This window comes from Chelmon rostratus, chromosome 2, assembly GCF_017976325.1.
Source record: "Chelmon rostratus isolate fCheRos1 chromosome 2, fCheRos1.pri, whole genome shotgun sequence".
NCBI classification, from domain to species: Eukaryota; Metazoa; Chordata; class Actinopteri; order Chaetodontiformes; family Chaetodontidae; genus Chelmon; species Chelmon rostratus.
In genome coordinates this window covers 11,854,086-11,871,752 of record NC_055659.1, presented here as the reverse complement: position 1 = coordinate 11,871,752, position 17,667 = coordinate 11,854,086, and the positions used below count along the sequence as shown (strand labels likewise).

At 42.0% G+C, this 17,667-nt stretch overlaps 2 protein-coding genes and 1 long non-coding RNA gene across 3 annotated transcripts; 2 read left to right on the top strand and 1 right to left on the bottom strand.

Annotated features, from left to right (window-relative positions):
* On the top strand, positions 1 to 11,447 carry tespa1 (thymocyte expressed, positive selection associated 1). Its single transcript, XM_041962333.1, has 12 exons — positions 1 to 278; positions 1,419 to 1,602; positions 2,015 to 2,057; positions 2,967 to 3,007; positions 3,629 to 3,682; positions 4,157 to 4,196; positions 4,759 to 4,809; positions 4,889 to 4,984; positions 5,884 to 6,092; positions 6,250 to 7,352; positions 8,425 to 8,521; positions 9,925 to 11,447. The coding sequence occupies exons 2-12, from the start codon at positions 1,458 to 1,460 to the stop codon at positions 10,014 to 10,016; spliced, it is 1,971 nt and encodes a 656-aa protein (XP_041818267.1). The 5' UTR covers positions 1 to 278; positions 1,419 to 1,457; the 3' UTR covers positions 10,017 to 11,447.
* tarbp2 (TAR (HIV) RNA binding protein 2) lies at positions 10,286 to 17,030 on the bottom strand. The gene is made up of 7 exons (XM_041962367.1): positions 16,828 to 17,030; positions 15,433 to 15,747; positions 15,187 to 15,256; positions 14,896 to 15,013; positions 14,026 to 14,153; positions 13,492 to 13,687; positions 10,286 to 12,590 (listed from the first exon to the last, which is right to left on the bottom strand). The coding sequence occupies exons 1-7, from the start codon at positions 16,878 to 16,880 to the stop codon at positions 12,433 to 12,435; spliced, it is 1,038 nt and encodes a 345-aa protein (XP_041818301.1). The 5' UTR covers positions 16,881 to 17,030; the 3' UTR covers positions 10,286 to 12,432.
* Positions 13,514 to 16,295, top strand: LOC121624595. The gene is made up of 3 exons (XR_006007874.1): positions 13,514 to 13,892; positions 14,031 to 15,039; positions 15,193 to 16,295. It is a non-coding gene; the product is annotated as an uncharacterized LOC121624595 (long non-coding RNA).
* Positions 17,031 to 17,667: the final 637 nt, after the last annotated feature.

Here is a 17,667-nt window from a genome sequence, read left to right as displayed (position 1 = left end):
TGCAAACTCACTTCCTACCAGCGCGGTCAGAGCTCATCCCCAGCAGCAGCAGCAGCAGCCGCCGCCGCCGCACAGGTCCCCCTGCCTCCCCGGCGCGTCAGCCAGAGGAAACGGCCAGAAACTCGCCCTCCTACATGAGCACATGAGAGGCCGAGCTGACTTGATGCAGTCCGACAATTTGCTAAAGATCGCAGATCAGATTCAGGCATCTCGACCTGCGACAACAGGAAACGAGAGACGAGAGCGCCTGTGACAGAAGCGAAACCCGCTCCATGAAGGTAAAAGCTGCTTTTTCTTCTTCTCAACCTTATTCTCAACTGCTTTTCTCTTGGATGGGAGTTTAGAGAAATGTGAGGAAGCCTGTTTGATTCAACTATAAGCTCACCCTGGAGACACCTTTTCATCTCTGGATATCAAGGTCATTTTCTAACACAGGGCTGGACGGTGACACGTTGTAACGCCTTCATACTACACACATAGAACACATATACTTTAATTTTACAATACAGTTCAACAATATATACAGCTATGTTGCCTATATACATATATGCTTCTATACATTCACTCAGAAAGTAACAGATGGTGTTGATCTTAACATGCAGTCATGAAGAAAACCTTTCCAATTCATGGATGACACACAAAGAACTTTTACAATCACAACAAACTTTCATCCATCAGTATAAATAACTCATATTCATCAAAATTGTATGTTTCTGGTTATTAGACAGCATTAGACAATTGGGACTTTCACATAAGCATCAGTTGAAATGATGTAATTCTTACACTTTGCATCTGTTTCTCCTGGTTTGTATCTGTGTTTATATGTCTGCTATGAACTATGTTTTTAATGTTTTTATCTTTTGACTCTGCTGAATGCACTTCATTGGAACATACTCAGATATCTATTTAACTGGAGTTTTCATGCAGCGATACGCTTTAGTTATTTGATATTTTTTGTCTTGGTGTCTGACATTTAGTCCTGAAGAAATAATTATTCAGAACTTTGCTCATTTATAATTTCTTCTACTTTACAGTTAATTTTGGTCTTGTTGCAGTGTCGTTGTTGCTGTTTGTAATAGTTTGGGTTAGACAGAAAATATCTCCTCTATAGAGATGGTGGCTGCTAATGTAAAATAATCCACCTGTCAGAGTATTACAGTATTACAATAGTCTAGTGTTTCAAAGGCTTGTCCAACTTGCCAAAGAAGACAGGCAGTTGTACAATTTATGAGGAAGCATCCTGTTAGAATTATCAATTACATAAAAAGCTGTAATGATACAGGATTCAGGCACAAACCAGGGACTGTCATGGACTTCAGTGTAAAATGTTATCAGCCTCAGGCTTTTAAGGCAAAGCATATGTGAAAAAGTAAACTCTATGTCATCATATTTAATCATCCTTCCCTGTGTCTCTGCAGCTTCCCAGCATGTTCGCTGGCCGTCCTTGAACTGAGGCGATGGAGAGCCCCTCGTCCACGGTGAGGCGGCGAGCCTGGATCAACAGCAGCCGACAGTGGCTCACCCTGGAGGAGCTGGACCCCGAAGGGCCGCAGTGCAAACTCCTGTCTGGCTCCATAGCGGACGACGATGTCTTTTCTGACGGTGAGTCCAAACTCACACACACACACACACACACACACACAAACACACACTACCTACACACACACACACAAACGCACACTACCTACACAAACACACACACACACACACACACACACACGTGTCCAGTGTCTACAGCTTATAACAAAAGATCAACTGAGCTTGAGAGGATCCCCATGATCAAGTGAATTTAGGGGAAGCGGTGGGAGATTTTGTGGCCAGTTTGTTATTACAAATATTAAACAAAAGAAACCTGGATCACTTCTCTTTATTACAGAGAAATAGCAAAAGAAACACTATTGCTTCAGTTAAAGGTTCCCCTTCTTCACAACAGAATCTGTCCCAAGTTAGTATTTGTATTTTTAACGAGGATTACTCATAAAGCTAACGTTCTGTGCATGTGTGATTTCCACAGGATGCTTCACAGGAAAGATTGAGAACTGGCTCCTGGGTTGCGGGTGAGTCAGCTTGCCTTTCTACCTTTTGTTGTTTGTAAGATGATATTTTTCGAACTTGAGCAGGCTCTGAAGGACGAGGTGTCAGTCATTGGAAACTGGTTTAGCAAACAGTAAATAGAAAGTGGAAACTCTCTGAGGTCAGGTGTTCCAGGAAGACGCTGCGGTGAGTTAGCCACAGTATTGTTTTTGCCACAATAGCCTTAGATGATGCATTTTTTACAGCTCCGTCGGGAAGAAATAAGCTTATTTTAGTTCTAGAAAACCACAGTGTTAGCATGCAGACAACTTTTTGGTTACCGTCAGGATGTACATGGAGGCATTTCAACAAGCCTTCCCGTCCTGTTCCACCAAGAAAACACACAACTTTTGACTTTTTCTGAATTTCCTTGTGGTTTAGAGTAAAAATTATTATATAACTAGAAGGAAATAACAGTTTGTTCTTCCTGTTATGTAACTGATTGGAGGACAGAGGTCAGCACACATACAGACATTATTTAATGTCTCTTATTTCATTGAAAAGGAAGCTCCACTGGTACCAGTCAGTGATGTCCTCCAGTCTACAGCGTGGCAGCATCTAAAAGGCTCCTAACGCTAACAAAGCATTTACTGAAGGAGTGGCGTGATGGTTTACAGATTCTGAACCCTTGACATGAAAATGACCAGCTCGATTTGGAGGTGTTGACCTGAATGCTAATTTTTACAAGAGGAAGTTGACTTCAGCATCGTGTCGAGAGCTGATTAGGGAGCAGATCTAAGTGGTTTAAACAAGCCCGTACTGTAGCGAGGCTGCTGTCAAACGTCAGATGAGGCTATCTATGCAAACACACTCACTTAGGAGCATGCAAATGTCGCTGACCGGATATGTGTGTGTGTGTGATTAAGCCTTAAATATTGGGATGTCTCTCACAGATCAGAGGCCTGCTCAGAAAATTCCGGTCAGCTAAGTTTCGGTGAGTATGAACTGAATGGATCCTTGTCATGTACCATTTAGCCCCATGAGCTGATTTTGATATCTGTCATGCACTTAACATATTTACTGTTTTCATATTGTAAATGCAAACCAGCAGCGGTGGAGGAAGTTTCCAGGCCCCTCAGTTATGTAAAAGTAACATTACTGCAACACAAAAATACTCAATTACTGTACAGTACAAGTCCTGCATAAAAATGTCTCTTAATTCAAATTATGTAAGTATTATCAGCACTTAATGTATCAAAAGTAAAAATACTTTATTTTAAAACTTTACTGTTGTAGCTGGTGATTATTTCATATACTGTTGAGGAGTTTAACCTGCGGCAGTGCACCATGTGTGAAAAACCCGTTTTCCATGTAAAATCTTACAGTAATTAGTAAATAAACCTGTCATGCAAATATAGTGGAGTGTAAATTTAACTATAGTAGAAGTACTAAGTAGCATGAAGTGGAAATACAAGTACCTTCAGTACTTGAGTGTACTTAGTTTCCACCACTGCACACCAACCACACATGCAAACACGATTCTAGAAACTTAAGATATAATGTGCAACTTTTATATGAAATGACTTTAATCATTGACTGTGTGTATTTTCTTCAGAGTCTGTGCTGAAAGCCAACCACTTTGATGATGAGCTGAGCCTTGGTGCTGATGGTAAGCAAGCACACGCATGCACGTACACACACGCGCACACACACACACACACACACACAAACTAACAAAGCAGGAAATGTCTCTGTAGGAAAATGAGATGTGCATCATGAATGTTCAACAAGCTTATGCTTTGTTTGTAATAGTGGTGACAAAGACACACACACCGAACCGTCTGCGCATATCAGCTGTAATATGTCACGCAGATGTCCAGAGTTTCGCAGCATTACTGTGTCTCTGCCAAGAAAGACATTTTTTGAGATGGGGAAGTGTAGAGTGGGAAGTCCTTTTTTTCTGCTAATGCCTCAAAAGTTAGTCATCACTAAAAGATTTCTGTTTTTGTATGAAAGTTAACGATACAAAAATAATGCAAATATCAGCAACATTTCACCCTCTGTATCAGTTCAGCTTTACTAAACATGACGTATGACTTCAGATTTGAGATACATGTCAGCATATTCTTCCTCTGTGTTCCAGCTTCTGTGTTAAATGTTGGAGAGTTTACACCAGACGCTGGGTGAGTAGCTACAATTCTAGTTGCAGTGACAATGAAACGCGTATCGAGGAATGCTGTGCTGTTGAATTAGTGAATGTTAGCTCGCATGAATCCACGATGCTTTAACTGTTCTACTGATGGAGGCCATTCTGTCTTTCTAACTCCACCTCTTACTGTCGGAACACAGTTCATGTAGGAGGGAGATGAGCTGTTGACGTTTCACATGTTTTAGTCAGATCTGGTCACATATGAGTTGCACTTCCAGTCCAAAATGCAACTCAGTTTAACTTCCCCACCCACCACCAACACCACCACACCTGACTCCAGCCGAGTGTCCTCACTGATGTTTTTAGATCCTGGTTGCACCCCTGCACGCTTGCACGCTGAGGCGATTTCTGCTGAAATGATTCAGAGGTGTAAACGAGATGCAATTCATTTCTCAATGATCGTCGGCGAAAGTACGGCCCCTTTTAGGAGGCGTATTGGAGGATGCGTGACTCTCTGAATTTACTAAAAACTAAAGGTTAAAGAATTATACTGTCGTTATTTTTCTTCCTCTCCCCTCTCTGTGCTGACCATGAAGCCTCACGCGGCATCCTTCCTCCCAACAAGGCCACAGCAGACTCGCCAGCAGGTCAGTGGCACATCCTCCTTCTTGTGTTTGCTTGTGATGAGATTTGTAGGTTATAACTATTCACATGTCTCGTCTGTAGCACCCCGCGTCAGGCACTATGTCTGCCGTCACTGAACTTGGGCCACAGCATGGCCTCCAGCTGCCTCTCCTCCTCCACCTGTAAAACTACATCAAGGTGAGGCTCCGGCGCTTTGAAAAGGTTTCTTCTTCTGTTGGGCTGAATACTGATAACCAGCTTTGCTTTTGATTGTCCTGCTTGACAAGTTACAGTTTTCAAGATTAACATCTCTCTTTCTCTGACTTGATCCACTTCTTCTCAGTTCTAATCTGAGTCCAATACACAAATTTGGATATCTGCCAATGTCAACACTGGCACTGATGCTTTTTTATTATTATCATTACTGTTATAAAGTTGGTTTTATATGTAAGGTTGAATGAGGCTGTAATAAACCACACAGCACTTCTTATTCAAAGAAATTACATTCAAATATGTTCCAGAACACTTTATTTGAACTGTAGGTTGAATAAGCTTCACATTCAAACGGGTGTAGGAGTGCAAATTGCCATGGCAACTCCTTCCATGTTGTTAGAAACTAAAGTGCACAGCAATGAGCTCAAAAGTCATAAGATAATTTCAAAGAGTGCATTGACAAACTGACAGCTGCTTCATGCAGTATGGTTTCAAAGTGAATATTTAAATCGAAAGTGCAAAACCCCTCACTATCTGCAGACTATGGAATCAGGATTGATACACTGATCAGTTCAGCATCTAAGAAGTTAATTAAGTCAGTACCAGCACCTGATGCAGATATCGAATCGGCTCTAAATAACACGCTTTTTTATTCTGTTTAATAGTGTTTCATCCCTTTTTGCATCTTTATCTATTGTTTTCATTTCTATTTATTGGTTTATTGTTTCATTATATTGTAAAGCACTGTGTAACTCTATTAACAAGCATCACAAATGCTCGAAAACAACTTTCAAGTGAAAGCAGTTGTATTTTTAAAGGCCAAAATCACAGTGCTACCTCAAAGGGCTTCACAAAATCGCTTTTTTTTCTCACATGCACACCAGTGTATCGGAGGTCCTGCAGTTGTGTTCGGAGGATGCAGAGGAGACGCTGTACGAGCTGGGCTTCGGCTGCGATGAGCCACAGGTCACCGTTCGTATCCCCCCTCGCTTCTTCACCTTCCCCTCTCTGGCTCAGGGCATCAACTTCCGCCTCTTCCTGGACGCACAGCTACGGCGGATACGAGAGGAAGACCCCAGCCTCTCTCTCGCTAGTAAGACCGTTATTAAATGAACCGGCAGTCGGTTATCTCTGTCATGTGGATTGCATAATATGGTTTGATGTGTGATAAGATAAGGTGAAATCATTCTGGGGTGTAGCAAATGAGATGCATATTATTTGTTTTAATTAACATTTTGTTCTCTCCACAGGTCGTTTCAGACAAGTGCAAGTGCTCACAGCGATGGCCAACGCTTTCTACTCCCTCTACTCTCACGTGTCCCGCACTCCTCTGCAGAAACTGACTGCACCTGAGTTTTCCTTCTCCTCGTCGCCCGTGGAGAGGATCGAACGCTTCAGGAGCAGCGTCCGCAGCGAGCCGCGCTCTCCGGTGGAGAGGCTGAAGGACACCGTCTCCAAGATGTGCCTCTACACGGGTTCTCCTCGCGGGTCAGACTCCACCTCTCCGCAGCCCTCACCCAAAAAAAGATCCAGCCTCCCTGATGTTGTGGATGTAGTCCTGGAGAAAGTCAAGACTGGGGTGACCAAGAAACTGGACTTGAGCGAATATAATTCATCTGTGGATGTGAAGCTGGGCATGGATGATGTTCAATGCTGTGACGGCGGGAAAGAGGAGCAAACATTGCAGAGCGTGGCGGAGGATAATGTGGATGCTGGTGAAAACGCTGGTAAAGCAGCAGACTGTGACAGCAGGAGTCACGGTGTAAGAACATCTCTGGCATTGTCATTATCAGGAGAAACTGTGATAGAAACAGATCGTCAGTTTCTTTCATGTCAGCCAGAGAACTCAAAGTGCTCAACTCAAAGTGACACAAGGACCGCTCGTCTGAAACTGGTCGCCAAGGTCGCGTATGATCTAATCTGCCCGCAGATAGTCGAGAGCGTACACACGGTGCCTTTCTGCACAAGCAGCCCAAAAACAAACACTTCCCCTCCTATCTGCTCTGAGTCAGAACGTACAGATCGATCACGTCCTGGATCACTTACACAAACTGCCGTCTCTGAGCCTGACAAGGACTCACACGCACATGCATCCACGTCACTTCCTGTCCCAGCCTCCAGTGGCGGCTTCGCCCAGTGCTGCATCACTGTCACTGGCTGGGAAGGCGACGACATCTCTTCCTGCAACCTCAATGCACCGGATTCCAGTCACGCTGCGGCTGTCCCACCTGTCCAGCCGTGCGAGGTGTCATTTGACGAGGGGACAAGCCGATATCTGAATCCAATGACGCATCAGGGCATGGGGCACGTCTCCACTAACCTGCAACAGGTTAACTCCTTTGAGCTCGAGGAGGTAGGAGAGTAACAACATGTGTGTGTGAAAGTAGGGCTGAATTATGGTGGAAAAAATGACATTGAGCTATTTTAGTTTTTTACTGTAAAAATTGCAATATTTAAAAGAGAAGTTACAAAAATTCTCCAGATTACCGGTATGTATTAATTGTATTTAAACACACAATATATAACATTTATATGTTGAGTTGATAACTTATACATGGTTTAATTTTGGTCGCATTTAGTGGCGAAAGGGTAAACGCCAAATGATTCGTCAGAGGGTGAGGAAGAAGGTCGTGACTAAACGTAATGTGAATAAAACCTGAATACGCTAGCTCATCCATGAACACGTCTGCCTGAGTCACGTCAGATAGATTTTCTCTGTGGTTGTTTAACAGTGAAGACCACCCATGATCCCTCGCTGCTTCACGACATCATCAAACTACGTGTGTTGTAGGAATTACATACTGTTCTTTTAACTCATGCCGCTCCATTTGGAAATAATTAATCACAAAAGGATTGATGATTTATTAAAGGAGATTTCAGTCTAAACTGTCATTGCAGTTATTCTAGCATCCAAAACTTGCTCTCTCCTCAGTGGATGGTGTTCGATGGAATGTATGGGTGATGGTCAAATGAATTAATTGAGCTGCCTTTTGTTGTCACCATAGTGCTTGTTGCTGCACGTTTTTATTCAGGCCCGCATTTTAATTTCAGGAAGTTTTTTTCATTGTTTTTTCCACTAAACATGTCGCTCTCAGAATGATTTTGATTGGTCAGACGGAGCATACTTGCAAAACCATTGAACTGAATGTAATCAAGTCTGTCTAAACAAAATAAATCAGAGGGATTAGAAATGAAAAATGAACACCGAACCACTGATACTCCATCAGCACGTGGGTTTAAATCTTGTGGTTTAGATTATAACGTCGGATCCAGTGCACAGTGTGATGCTGATGATGAAATAGTACATTGTTTAGCCCTAATTGTGTGTACATCTTTCATGATATGGATTCCAAATTCCAAATTATGCAACAGTCAAAATAGACATACAATGATTAATAAACACTTTATACCTTTTGTCCCCATAGGTGCACAGTGCAGGAGAGGACGATTTTGGACAATCAGAAACTACAGGAACAACAACAACAACAACCTCCCTTTTGTCCAAAAAACAGCAATACAAAGGTATAGTATAGTATAATATAGTGTAGTATAGTACAGTATGTATATATATGTATACATATGTATATATGTATACAGTATGACATTTCTTGCATGAATGCAGGTCGTAGGCAGTAGTTATGTCTGTCGCTGTGCTACAACGTGCAAGACCATAATTGGCTTTGTGGTCACAAATTGCGAACCCCATTCACAATGAAAACGGCATCCAATGGTTCAAACAGTTCTAAACGTGTGAAGAAAGGGTGTTGTCAGTCAACACTGTGACAGCTGCTGTCACCAGAACGCTGTCGCTCAACGCGTGCACAGCCATGTTTGAAATGCACAAAAAGGGGAGAAGGACATCAATCATTAAAAAGTCTAACTAGAGTGTCCTGTCTGTCTTTTTTTCCCCCCTCTCAAGTACGTTTATTGAGTTTTGTTCTTCTTTTGTAACCACACAACAATAACAAAGGGCTCGGCATGACATTGGTTTAAAGCATCAGCATGAACACGAGTGACAGTTAGAAATATTGAATGAAAACAACGTATCAACAGCACAATGCATAGGTGCTTTTTTTAATATAAAAAACAAAACCCAAGATATAGCAATACATTCTGCAATTTCCCAGCTTTGGATAAATAAAGTATATCTATCTATCTATCTATCTATTTACAGGCTCAGATGACAAAGGGCCATTGCTATTACAGTGTTATAGGCAAGGTGCAAAATCGGGTCCATAATTAGTGGAGGAGTGCAAGTGTCAGTGGAGATGTGGAGCCTCTTGATGAAATGTCCCTTTGAAGAGCGAAGCACAGGAGTCAATTGTTCAAGACTTTAACACTCCATCTTTATCTTACGGCAGTTGTTTTATTGGGAGGTTTGTCATTCATCCATGATGTTAAGATATTTTTCCTTGCAGCATATGAAAGAATATCAGATTGACTGTCAGAACTAGCACCAGCACTGCATCTCCATGTGGATGACAAATATTTTTCCCCTGCCAAACATCCATCCTGTATGCTTGAATTCTAGGACAGGTCCAGACACAATTTGACTTTTTAGGCACTGAGGTGAAAGCCGGGGGTTCATTTCAGATTGTTTGTTGTTAGAGATTTGCTTTTAGGTGCACAAACAGATTTCTGTGTGTGCAAAATTGCTTGCTGAAACTTGAATATTTCACTCTGAGCTCACTGTAGGTCTTGTATTGAGGTCAGACATGACGTGTGGGGAATTGATTACTTAAAGTATGTTAAAAAAGATGAACGTGTGAGCACATGTGTATGCAGGTCACTGAGCAGGTGTATGTCTCACCAGGGGCATACCGTATGTGCCTTAGTGTGTCTATTCAGGTCAGACTGCAGGCTGCACTCGTGCAGTGGTGTACAGTTGATGGAGCTGTTGCCTGACTGTGATTGTCCTTGTGCAGGTGAAGTGGTCCGGGGCGACAGCATGCAGTCAGACAGCAGCGGCTACGCGGACGAAGAATTCAGCCCCTCATCAAACGTACATGGCAGATGAGAGGAAAGCCAGAGCTCCATGAAAACAGCAGTAACAGACTTGTTTACATGTGAAACTTTCAGAGGAAGGACACTGAAAAAGCTTTTTTTATCCCCATTAAGAAAAAAATTCTCCCTTTGCTCACACTGATTACAGAATATTGTGAATAAATAAATGTGAAACTGTTCTTAGGTCTTCATGAAATACTATGTGGAGCACATTTTATTAGAATGGATTACAGCAAGTTATTATGACAATAGTAAAGTTTATAAAAACGTTTTATTGGAAACAAAGTCAGTATCACATGGAGCTTACATTGTAGTTCACAGTTTTTCTACAACTGTATGTCAGCATTGACTTTAATGGTGTCAGCACATAAAATTCACTAAAAACCAGCAGTTAAGTTCCTTATTTCAATAATCAGAAAAACCATATGCAGATCTGCTTTTTCAGAGAACGAGGCTACATCAAACACACTTCACTGTATACCAGCGGGGGTGGAGGTACAGAGACCCGGTCAGCCTGCACTGTGCAAACGACGTTATCTTTTCAAGTAGTGCAAACTGTTTACCATCTTCAATAGTTATTTCAGATGAGTGCAAGGCAGAGTACAACCCTGGTTCCACAAAAGCCTGGACGCTGTGTGAAACTCTGTTTACCGACAAAGTGTTTCCGAGCAACTCACCCTTTCCAGGATGCCCCTTTCATACCCAATCATGATACTATCACCTGTTACCAATCAACCTGTTTACCTGTGGAATGATCCAAACAGATGTGTTTTTGGAGCAGTCCACAACTTTCCAGGTCTTTATTGCTCCTTGCTTTAACGTGTTGCTGCATCAAATTCAGAATAAGCAGATATTTACAACAATCGATGAAGCTGATGAGGTCAAACATTAAATATATTGTCTTTGTGCTGTTTTCAATTGAGTACATGGCAAAAAGGATTAGAAAGTTATCACACTCTGTTTTATTGTTTTAAATTTTACACAGCGTCCCAACTTTTTTTGGAATCTGGTTTGTATCAAATACAGTAAACTGGATGGTGACGGATGCATACAACGAGACAAAACAAGTACTTGGAGAATCACCATCATCAGTTTTCAAATATCATTACAGGAATCAGTCACATTGACAGAAAATAATCACAGGGGTTGACATTATAAATGAAACAACACTGGACATAAAGAGCACAACATCTGAAGGTCAGAAGTGAGGCTTTGGGAGGTTTCAGTGATATTTCATCCTGATCATAATCTTGTCTTTGTTTTCCACCAAAACCGATTCATAGAGCTCCTCATGCAAAGAAGTAACAGGACATAATTTTAAAGCTGTCATGTTTCACTTTACAATGTTGTTTGCACATTCAGGAGTAAATGGAATCAATAAGTAGATTTTAAATTTAGCTGTAATGTATTTTTTTAATTATCCTCACATTAAAAACACGCACAGTATGACGACTCTCTCTCTTTCCGTGTTTGTAAATGTAAAAAACTTCTGGTGATTGTGTTGAGAGTTCCTAAAATGCTCTGAAAACATCAACAGCAGCCCAGGAACTCAAGAAAGGGGCAAAATTTCCCACATTACAAACACAATTCAAATCCTTGTCACTCATCTGAGTCTACTGATCCTTCTCCCGATTTCTACTTTGTGCACGCCAAAGAGTGACATAATTAGAAAGGGTTAATTTCCTTATTTGAGTTCATAATGGCACCCCAAGATAACATGGTGAGTTTCAACTGGCTGCAATATTGAAGCATTTTAAAAAGAGAGGGGGGGAATGTCCAAAAATCCAACATTGAGAGCATCATAACAAAAGCTACATTTTCGATACTCGTACAAGCTCATCTGAAAACAGGGCAGTCTTTAAAATAGTCATCCTCTGATTCAACAGAGTCCTTTTCTCTCCACGTTTCTGCACGTGGCTGGAAATTTGTTTCTTATGTTCATCCATGTGAACGGGGATTAAATGAGGCGCCAATAATCGCTGATTCCACAGCCTAACTTGGACAAACCCCTTTGACCTTTTTACTGCATCACAATTAGTATGCAACTATTTGAACGCACTGCAAGAGCACCACTTATAGATATATTTTAAACTTTAGATTTTAGGAAGAAAACAGTGCTGCACATGGATGCTGAGCAAAGAAAAACTGAAAATACTAAAAAAAAAAAAAAAAGTCATTTAAAATAATATGTGACAAATATGCAAAATTTCAAGTTTTTTGGCAACTAAATCTTCATTGACAATAACAAGAAATCGACGTGACCAGAATGCTCCAAGGGTTCATTTGGGGGACAGAAAATGTCTCTATTTCCAAATTTGAGGTACTTCACGTTATTTGAACTCATCGCAAAAGCGCTTCCTTCGTCCAAAGACGAAATCTGTCTTGCGTTGTGTCGTGGCGAGTTCGAGTCTGTGAGGAGGCAGATGACATCACTTCCCTCCCGCCATGATTTTGAGGTACTGCAGTGCATTGTGGGCTGCATTGGCTCGGGCGGCGTCTATGCTGGGAGCGAAGCCGTGGCACACCGTGATTGGCTGCGTGGACAGCTCCACTAGACACTGGCACAGGCCGCTCAGACTGCGCTCCTCTGAAACGAGAGAGAACAAGAATGTTTAGAGACACCAAACGCTGTTCTTTAACGCTGACTTTGTTTTGTTTGCTTCTTGATTCCACCGTCTTTGCTGCTTTGGAAATGTCTCTGAAAGTTAAAAGACATCATTCTGATTCCACTCCAGTATATTTCAGTGGCGTTTCACTGACAGATATTGTCTCCATTATAAATCTAATGAGGGATTTGGCAGTTATGACCCTTTTTCATGCTCTCTCTTACCATAAATGTGTCACTACCTTTTCTATGCATTAAGCAGTCAGATACCAGCTATACTTCAGTCATGATCTTATTCTTTAAATCTTTGAACATTTAATACTCTGCAATAAAGTATTTGGCTAGAACTACTGATTATTTTGACAGAAATTAATGCAAATTATTTATTGTCATTTGATTATTACTTTTCTCTGAAAGGTAATAATCAAATGACGGTGAAGGTAAAATATTAGCTATGCATCACAAGTTTTAATGGTGTAAAACAGAGAAATACAAGCAGCTTTATTAGCTTGTACCCAATGAAATATTAAGTATCACTCCTCAATAAAACTGTCATTTATTGACCTGTGTTTATGACACAAATTTTGCGAACACAAGTGTGTTAATCTCAAACTTTCTGGGTGCTGGCTCCTCAACAAAATCCAGCACACATTACACATTTCAAGAGCCCAACTAGTAAATTCAGCACTTAGATAGTCAAAGGGTGCCACACATGAACCTGTCAGCATAAAGTTCTGGTCCATCTGTGAAGTGCCGTCATCAAATAAAAGGGTCTGCCAGCACAAAACCGTGACAACACGCAGCTGTGTTCAACTTCCTATGCACTGTATGTGATGACAGTAATAGAAACCACACAGCGCGCCATTTGTTTGTGTGAACTCACCCAGATCCAGGTAGCTGACGTCAAAGCGCTGCTCCGCGGACAGGTCGCTCAGCAGAGAGCAGAAGTTGGAGTCGGAGGGCATGCCCAGAGGGTGGCTGCGGAGCTGGAGGATCTTCTCTCCAGCAGAGTTTCGCAGCGAGTCCCACGTACAGCTGAAGCCTTTACTTTTGCTCGACTCAGCTCTGCTTCCCATGTGCTGCGTGTGCAGAGATGAAGTTCTCAATTAAACACTATTATTATCTGCCAGCAAGATTTATGAGCAAGGGTAACTGGGTAATAGAAATTCCGGTGCTTGGCTTATGGCTTTCTGCATTACATTTGAAGGACAAAGAACTGATGAAGCACTATGTAATGCAAATACAATATTTGCATGCTATCAAGGGAACATTATTCAGGATGTGGTAAGTCCTTGGGTTTTAGTTACATTTGCAGAGTTTTGCATCCTTTCCTGTAATGCGCAGAATACTTCAACATGCAGGATCTTCATCAGCTGGTGCACAGATATGTTTGTTTCTGTTTCTGTTCTGTTCTCACCATAGTGAACGTGTCATCTTCTGTGTCAGCGTCGTTGCTGGTCCTCAGGTCCACCGGGACGTCGTGTATGCGCGATAACATTTTGGCTGCTGCGTTTCTCTTGGCTAGCTTCTTGGAGGTTCCACTTCCTGGAGAGAAAGAGGAGCGACAGGACCACTGATTGATGACGAGTCTGACTCTGTGATATTCATTTAGTGAGACTTTGATTGCTTGAAATCTGCTCTAATTTTGATAGCCCGATCTTTATTTTGTTAAAGAAACTACAAGGAACTTTCGTTTTGTGTTGATTTTGGCAGCCCTGAGGACAAAGGTGGTAGTGTTTTGTTTGTTGTGTAAAGATCTTGATCTACGAGCGTGTGCATTTGTTTCAGGAGGAAACGAAACAATAACACAACTTATTTTTCATGTTATTTTTCTTTTTTTAAACACAAACCTCTCACTGATGGTCTTGTTTGACTAATATGTAGGTCATATAAAGGCAGCATAGCTAGTTAAAAACTCCTTGCAGTATGTTTAAATGGGACAATAATATTGCTGCCTATTAGAGGCACCTGTAAGTTATACCAGAGACTTGTCAATGCTCATGGATTCACGTTGCAAGTGTAGGTCAGGGAAGGTCAGAACTTACTCTGCACCCCTGCAGGCATCACAAATGACTTTCTATAGTGAGCTGTTTTCTGTTATTATTATTTCATTAGTAGCATCAGCGTTGAAATGTATCATTGCTGATGGCCAACTTCAGGGCATGTTTGAGGACACTGTTCAAGTGGCATGTCAAAAAATTCTTTTAAAAAAAAAGTGCAAAAAGGTGGACATGATCTACACCAGAGACAAAACCTCTAAATACACACAGCACGATCTCCATTTTACCGATTTCGACAAATCTCTCGACTCTGCAGGTCATGGTGAACTCTTTGCGGTGTGCTGGACCAGACTCCTGTGTGACGGTGTACTCTGGCAAACGCCAACCTTTCTGCACCACCAGTTCCTGACAGAGAAGAACACAAACAAATGGTGAGCAGCTGTAAACTGTGCAGATGTTGTTAATAACGCAGACCAGGGAAGGACTGACTGAACAATGACATTTGTTAGAATTTATTTAGTATTTTTACAAGCCACACAGTGAAATAAAACCTGAAGTAGCTCTCTTCATTTATTCACCTGCAGAGCTCCTACTGGGTTACATTCAGACTGCTGAGAACTGCCTGAGGTCTTCATCTCTGACTGGGAGCTGTGCAGAAGATGAGATAAACAAAAAAAGAGGAAGTAATGAAACCACACAGACCTCTATCTCAAATGTGTTCTGTGCTTTGACACGCTGACATGAGCTGATGTTGGTCACAGTTTTCTTCCAGTGTGGCTGTCTATGTCTCGCTTCAGAAGAAAAAAACGAAATAGGAAACTGACCCGTCTCCATCGGCAGACACGTCAACCCCAATAAACCCGTCTACTCCAACACCGACTCCGACGGAACCTCCAAGGCCCCCCTTGAGCATCTTCAGAGCAGCCTCGGCTGCTTTGTGCTTGGCTGCCTTCTTGCTGGGCCCTTGGCCGGTGCAGCTGATCTCTCCGACGGAGACGCGGAACGTGAAGTTGGGCTGGTGGGCCTGTCCCTCGGCCTTCAGCAGGTCGTACACTGGGGTCTTGCCTATCCGCGTTCCATACTCCTGCAGCAGACTGATGGGCGTCTTTCCGGGATTCACAGCCAGCATTTGCTCAATACTAAACAAAAGAAAAACCTGGCATGAGAAGGACTGTTGAGCAACTGTTGATTAATTTACAAAGGGCTTTGGAAAACTGGGTTATTTATTCCTTTCAAGAAACATCACATAGGTCTTTGCACTTTATTTAGCCTGATTTAAGGGTCACTTCACCCAAATTACAAAAGGTTGCGATATCCAATCCACCACCCCAATACAAAACAATGCAGTTTCAAAATGCATAGACAGCACTCACAACCTTAAAGCTTAAAAACACATACACTCAGTTGCCAGTTTATTTGGTACAGTTAGCTAAAACTCATGCAGTCTAATACAACAGCCCTGCAATGCATCCTACCTCCAAAAACATTATAATGTTCAGCTATTGTTGAATCTGTTTTGAGAGGTGTTTGATTCAGCTGTATGGTCATTTTGGTTTGTGGTGCTGCTGAATTGCATTGTGTCATACTGACAGGTGTTTCTATGATTTTGTTCACCCCATTTAAATCAATGAGAGTGGGCTAAATAGTAGAAACACTTATATTATCACTCTGTATTATCTTTAGTGCTTATAATAAATTATAATCAGAAGTTTAGTGCTTGAAGTTTGTGCACATTATCTACGGGGAACTGGGTACACTATTTACAGAGTGTTACAAAGGGCCTTATTAATAAAGTTTATTCTTATTGCTGCAACTTGGGCTGCAGATGCCCTGATAGCAGCTGCGGGTCCCGAGGTACAACCATCAGTAAATACACTGTCATCAACAAGTGGAACAAAAAGAATAGAAAATTATTCAACTGATTCAATGGATGAGGAAAATGGGTTATACAGGCGTAGATGGAAGTTCAATCGATGACAGTAAACTAAGGCTGGCACCTGTGTATCTTTCACTCACACATCTGGCTCCTTGTTTAGAAGCTATCTGAATAAAGTTTATACAACCACAATTTCGGTGTTTTAGCCAGAAATGTAAAATCAGTAGTTTTGTTGTGGCTGACACTACAAAAACCTATATATAAAAAGGGTCTAGCTTAATTATCAGACTGGCTCCCTCGTTAGCCCCTGTGCTACACTAGCTTAGCTTCTGTGCAGCTTCACCTGGAGCACCCGGAGTTTCTCTTCCAGCTGTCCGATGCTGTCTCGTCGTTCATTCCCTATTTCACGCAGACAGAGCCGATCGCTTTCGGATGTTTAATCCCCCCACCAAAACAGACACTTGCTTTCATTTGACGGTATTTTGCCAGACAGATAACGAGGTAACGACATGTGGAGAGCAGAACGAAGCCCCCTTTCGCCCTGCAGCGAAGTCGTTTTGGAGCACAGATATGACGTAAACAGATCCCCGCGAAACTAGAATTCCCATTGGTCGGTAGACGCTTTGGGTTAGTTCGTTTTGTTCACCGGAGAGCACCGATGGCGGGTTTTCGACCGTATGGAGATTGTGCGAGGCCAACAAACTAAAATGAGCTTATTTAACGTGAACATAACCAAAATAAATAGGGTTTTAAATAGATTTATGGAAATCCGTGAACTGCTGCATTAAAAACAAAAGAAATGCACTTATGAGTACCGTTATTTTTTGCAGCTCGCTAGCCAGCCAGCTATCTTAAATCTTCAAACTGCAGCTGTCAGACAACGGCAGCGGGTGAAACAGCACCAGAAAACCCAAGTACTCCAGTAAGTGCCAGTACCAGCTGTACCTGAGGAAATGTTCACGTCAGTTGCTTCTATCTCCTGTTTGTTCTGCGTGCGATCATTTGTTCTGCTTGACAACTTTCATTACTTTCTGGCTCCATGTTCAATAATTGTTATGACTGAAAGGAACCAGCAGATGGCGACAGTCCGTCACTGATCTGCCCATCGGACGAGGCTCTCTGCCGCTGCTCAGTGAGTGCTGAGGGGCCTTGGGTTGCCTGGCACCTGTCACCTCCACTACGG

What these genes read in the sequence shown, in the direction of transcription:
- tespa1 (XM_041962333.1), top strand. Translation starts at nt 1,458, where the DNA reads ATGGAGAGCCCCTCGTCCACGGTGAGGCGGCGAGCCTGGATCAACAGC. An exon ending in TTCCGGTCAGCTAAGTTTCG is followed by an intron (nt 3,008 to 3,628) that starts GTGAGTATGAAC and finishes TATTTTCTTCAG; the next exon opens with AGTCTGTGCTGAAAGCCAAC. An exon ending in ACCTGTAAAACTACATCAAG is followed by an intron (nt 4,985 to 5,883) that starts GTGAGGCTCCGG and finishes CATGCACACCAG; the next exon opens with TGTATCGGAGGTCCTGCAGT.
- tarbp2 (XM_041962367.1), bottom strand. Translation starts at nt 16,880, where the DNA reads ATGAACGACGAGACAGCATCGGACAGCTGGAAGAGAAACTCCGGGTGC. An exon ending in AGAAACTCCGGGTGCTCCAG is followed by an intron (nt 15,748 to 16,827) that starts GTGAAGCTGCAC and finishes TCTTTTGTTTAG; the next exon opens with TATTGAGCAAATGCTGGCTG. An exon ending in AAGATGACACGTTCACTATG is followed by an intron (nt 13,688 to 14,025) that starts GTGAGAACAGAA and finishes CTGCACACGCAG; the next exon opens with CACATGGGAAGCAGAGCTGA.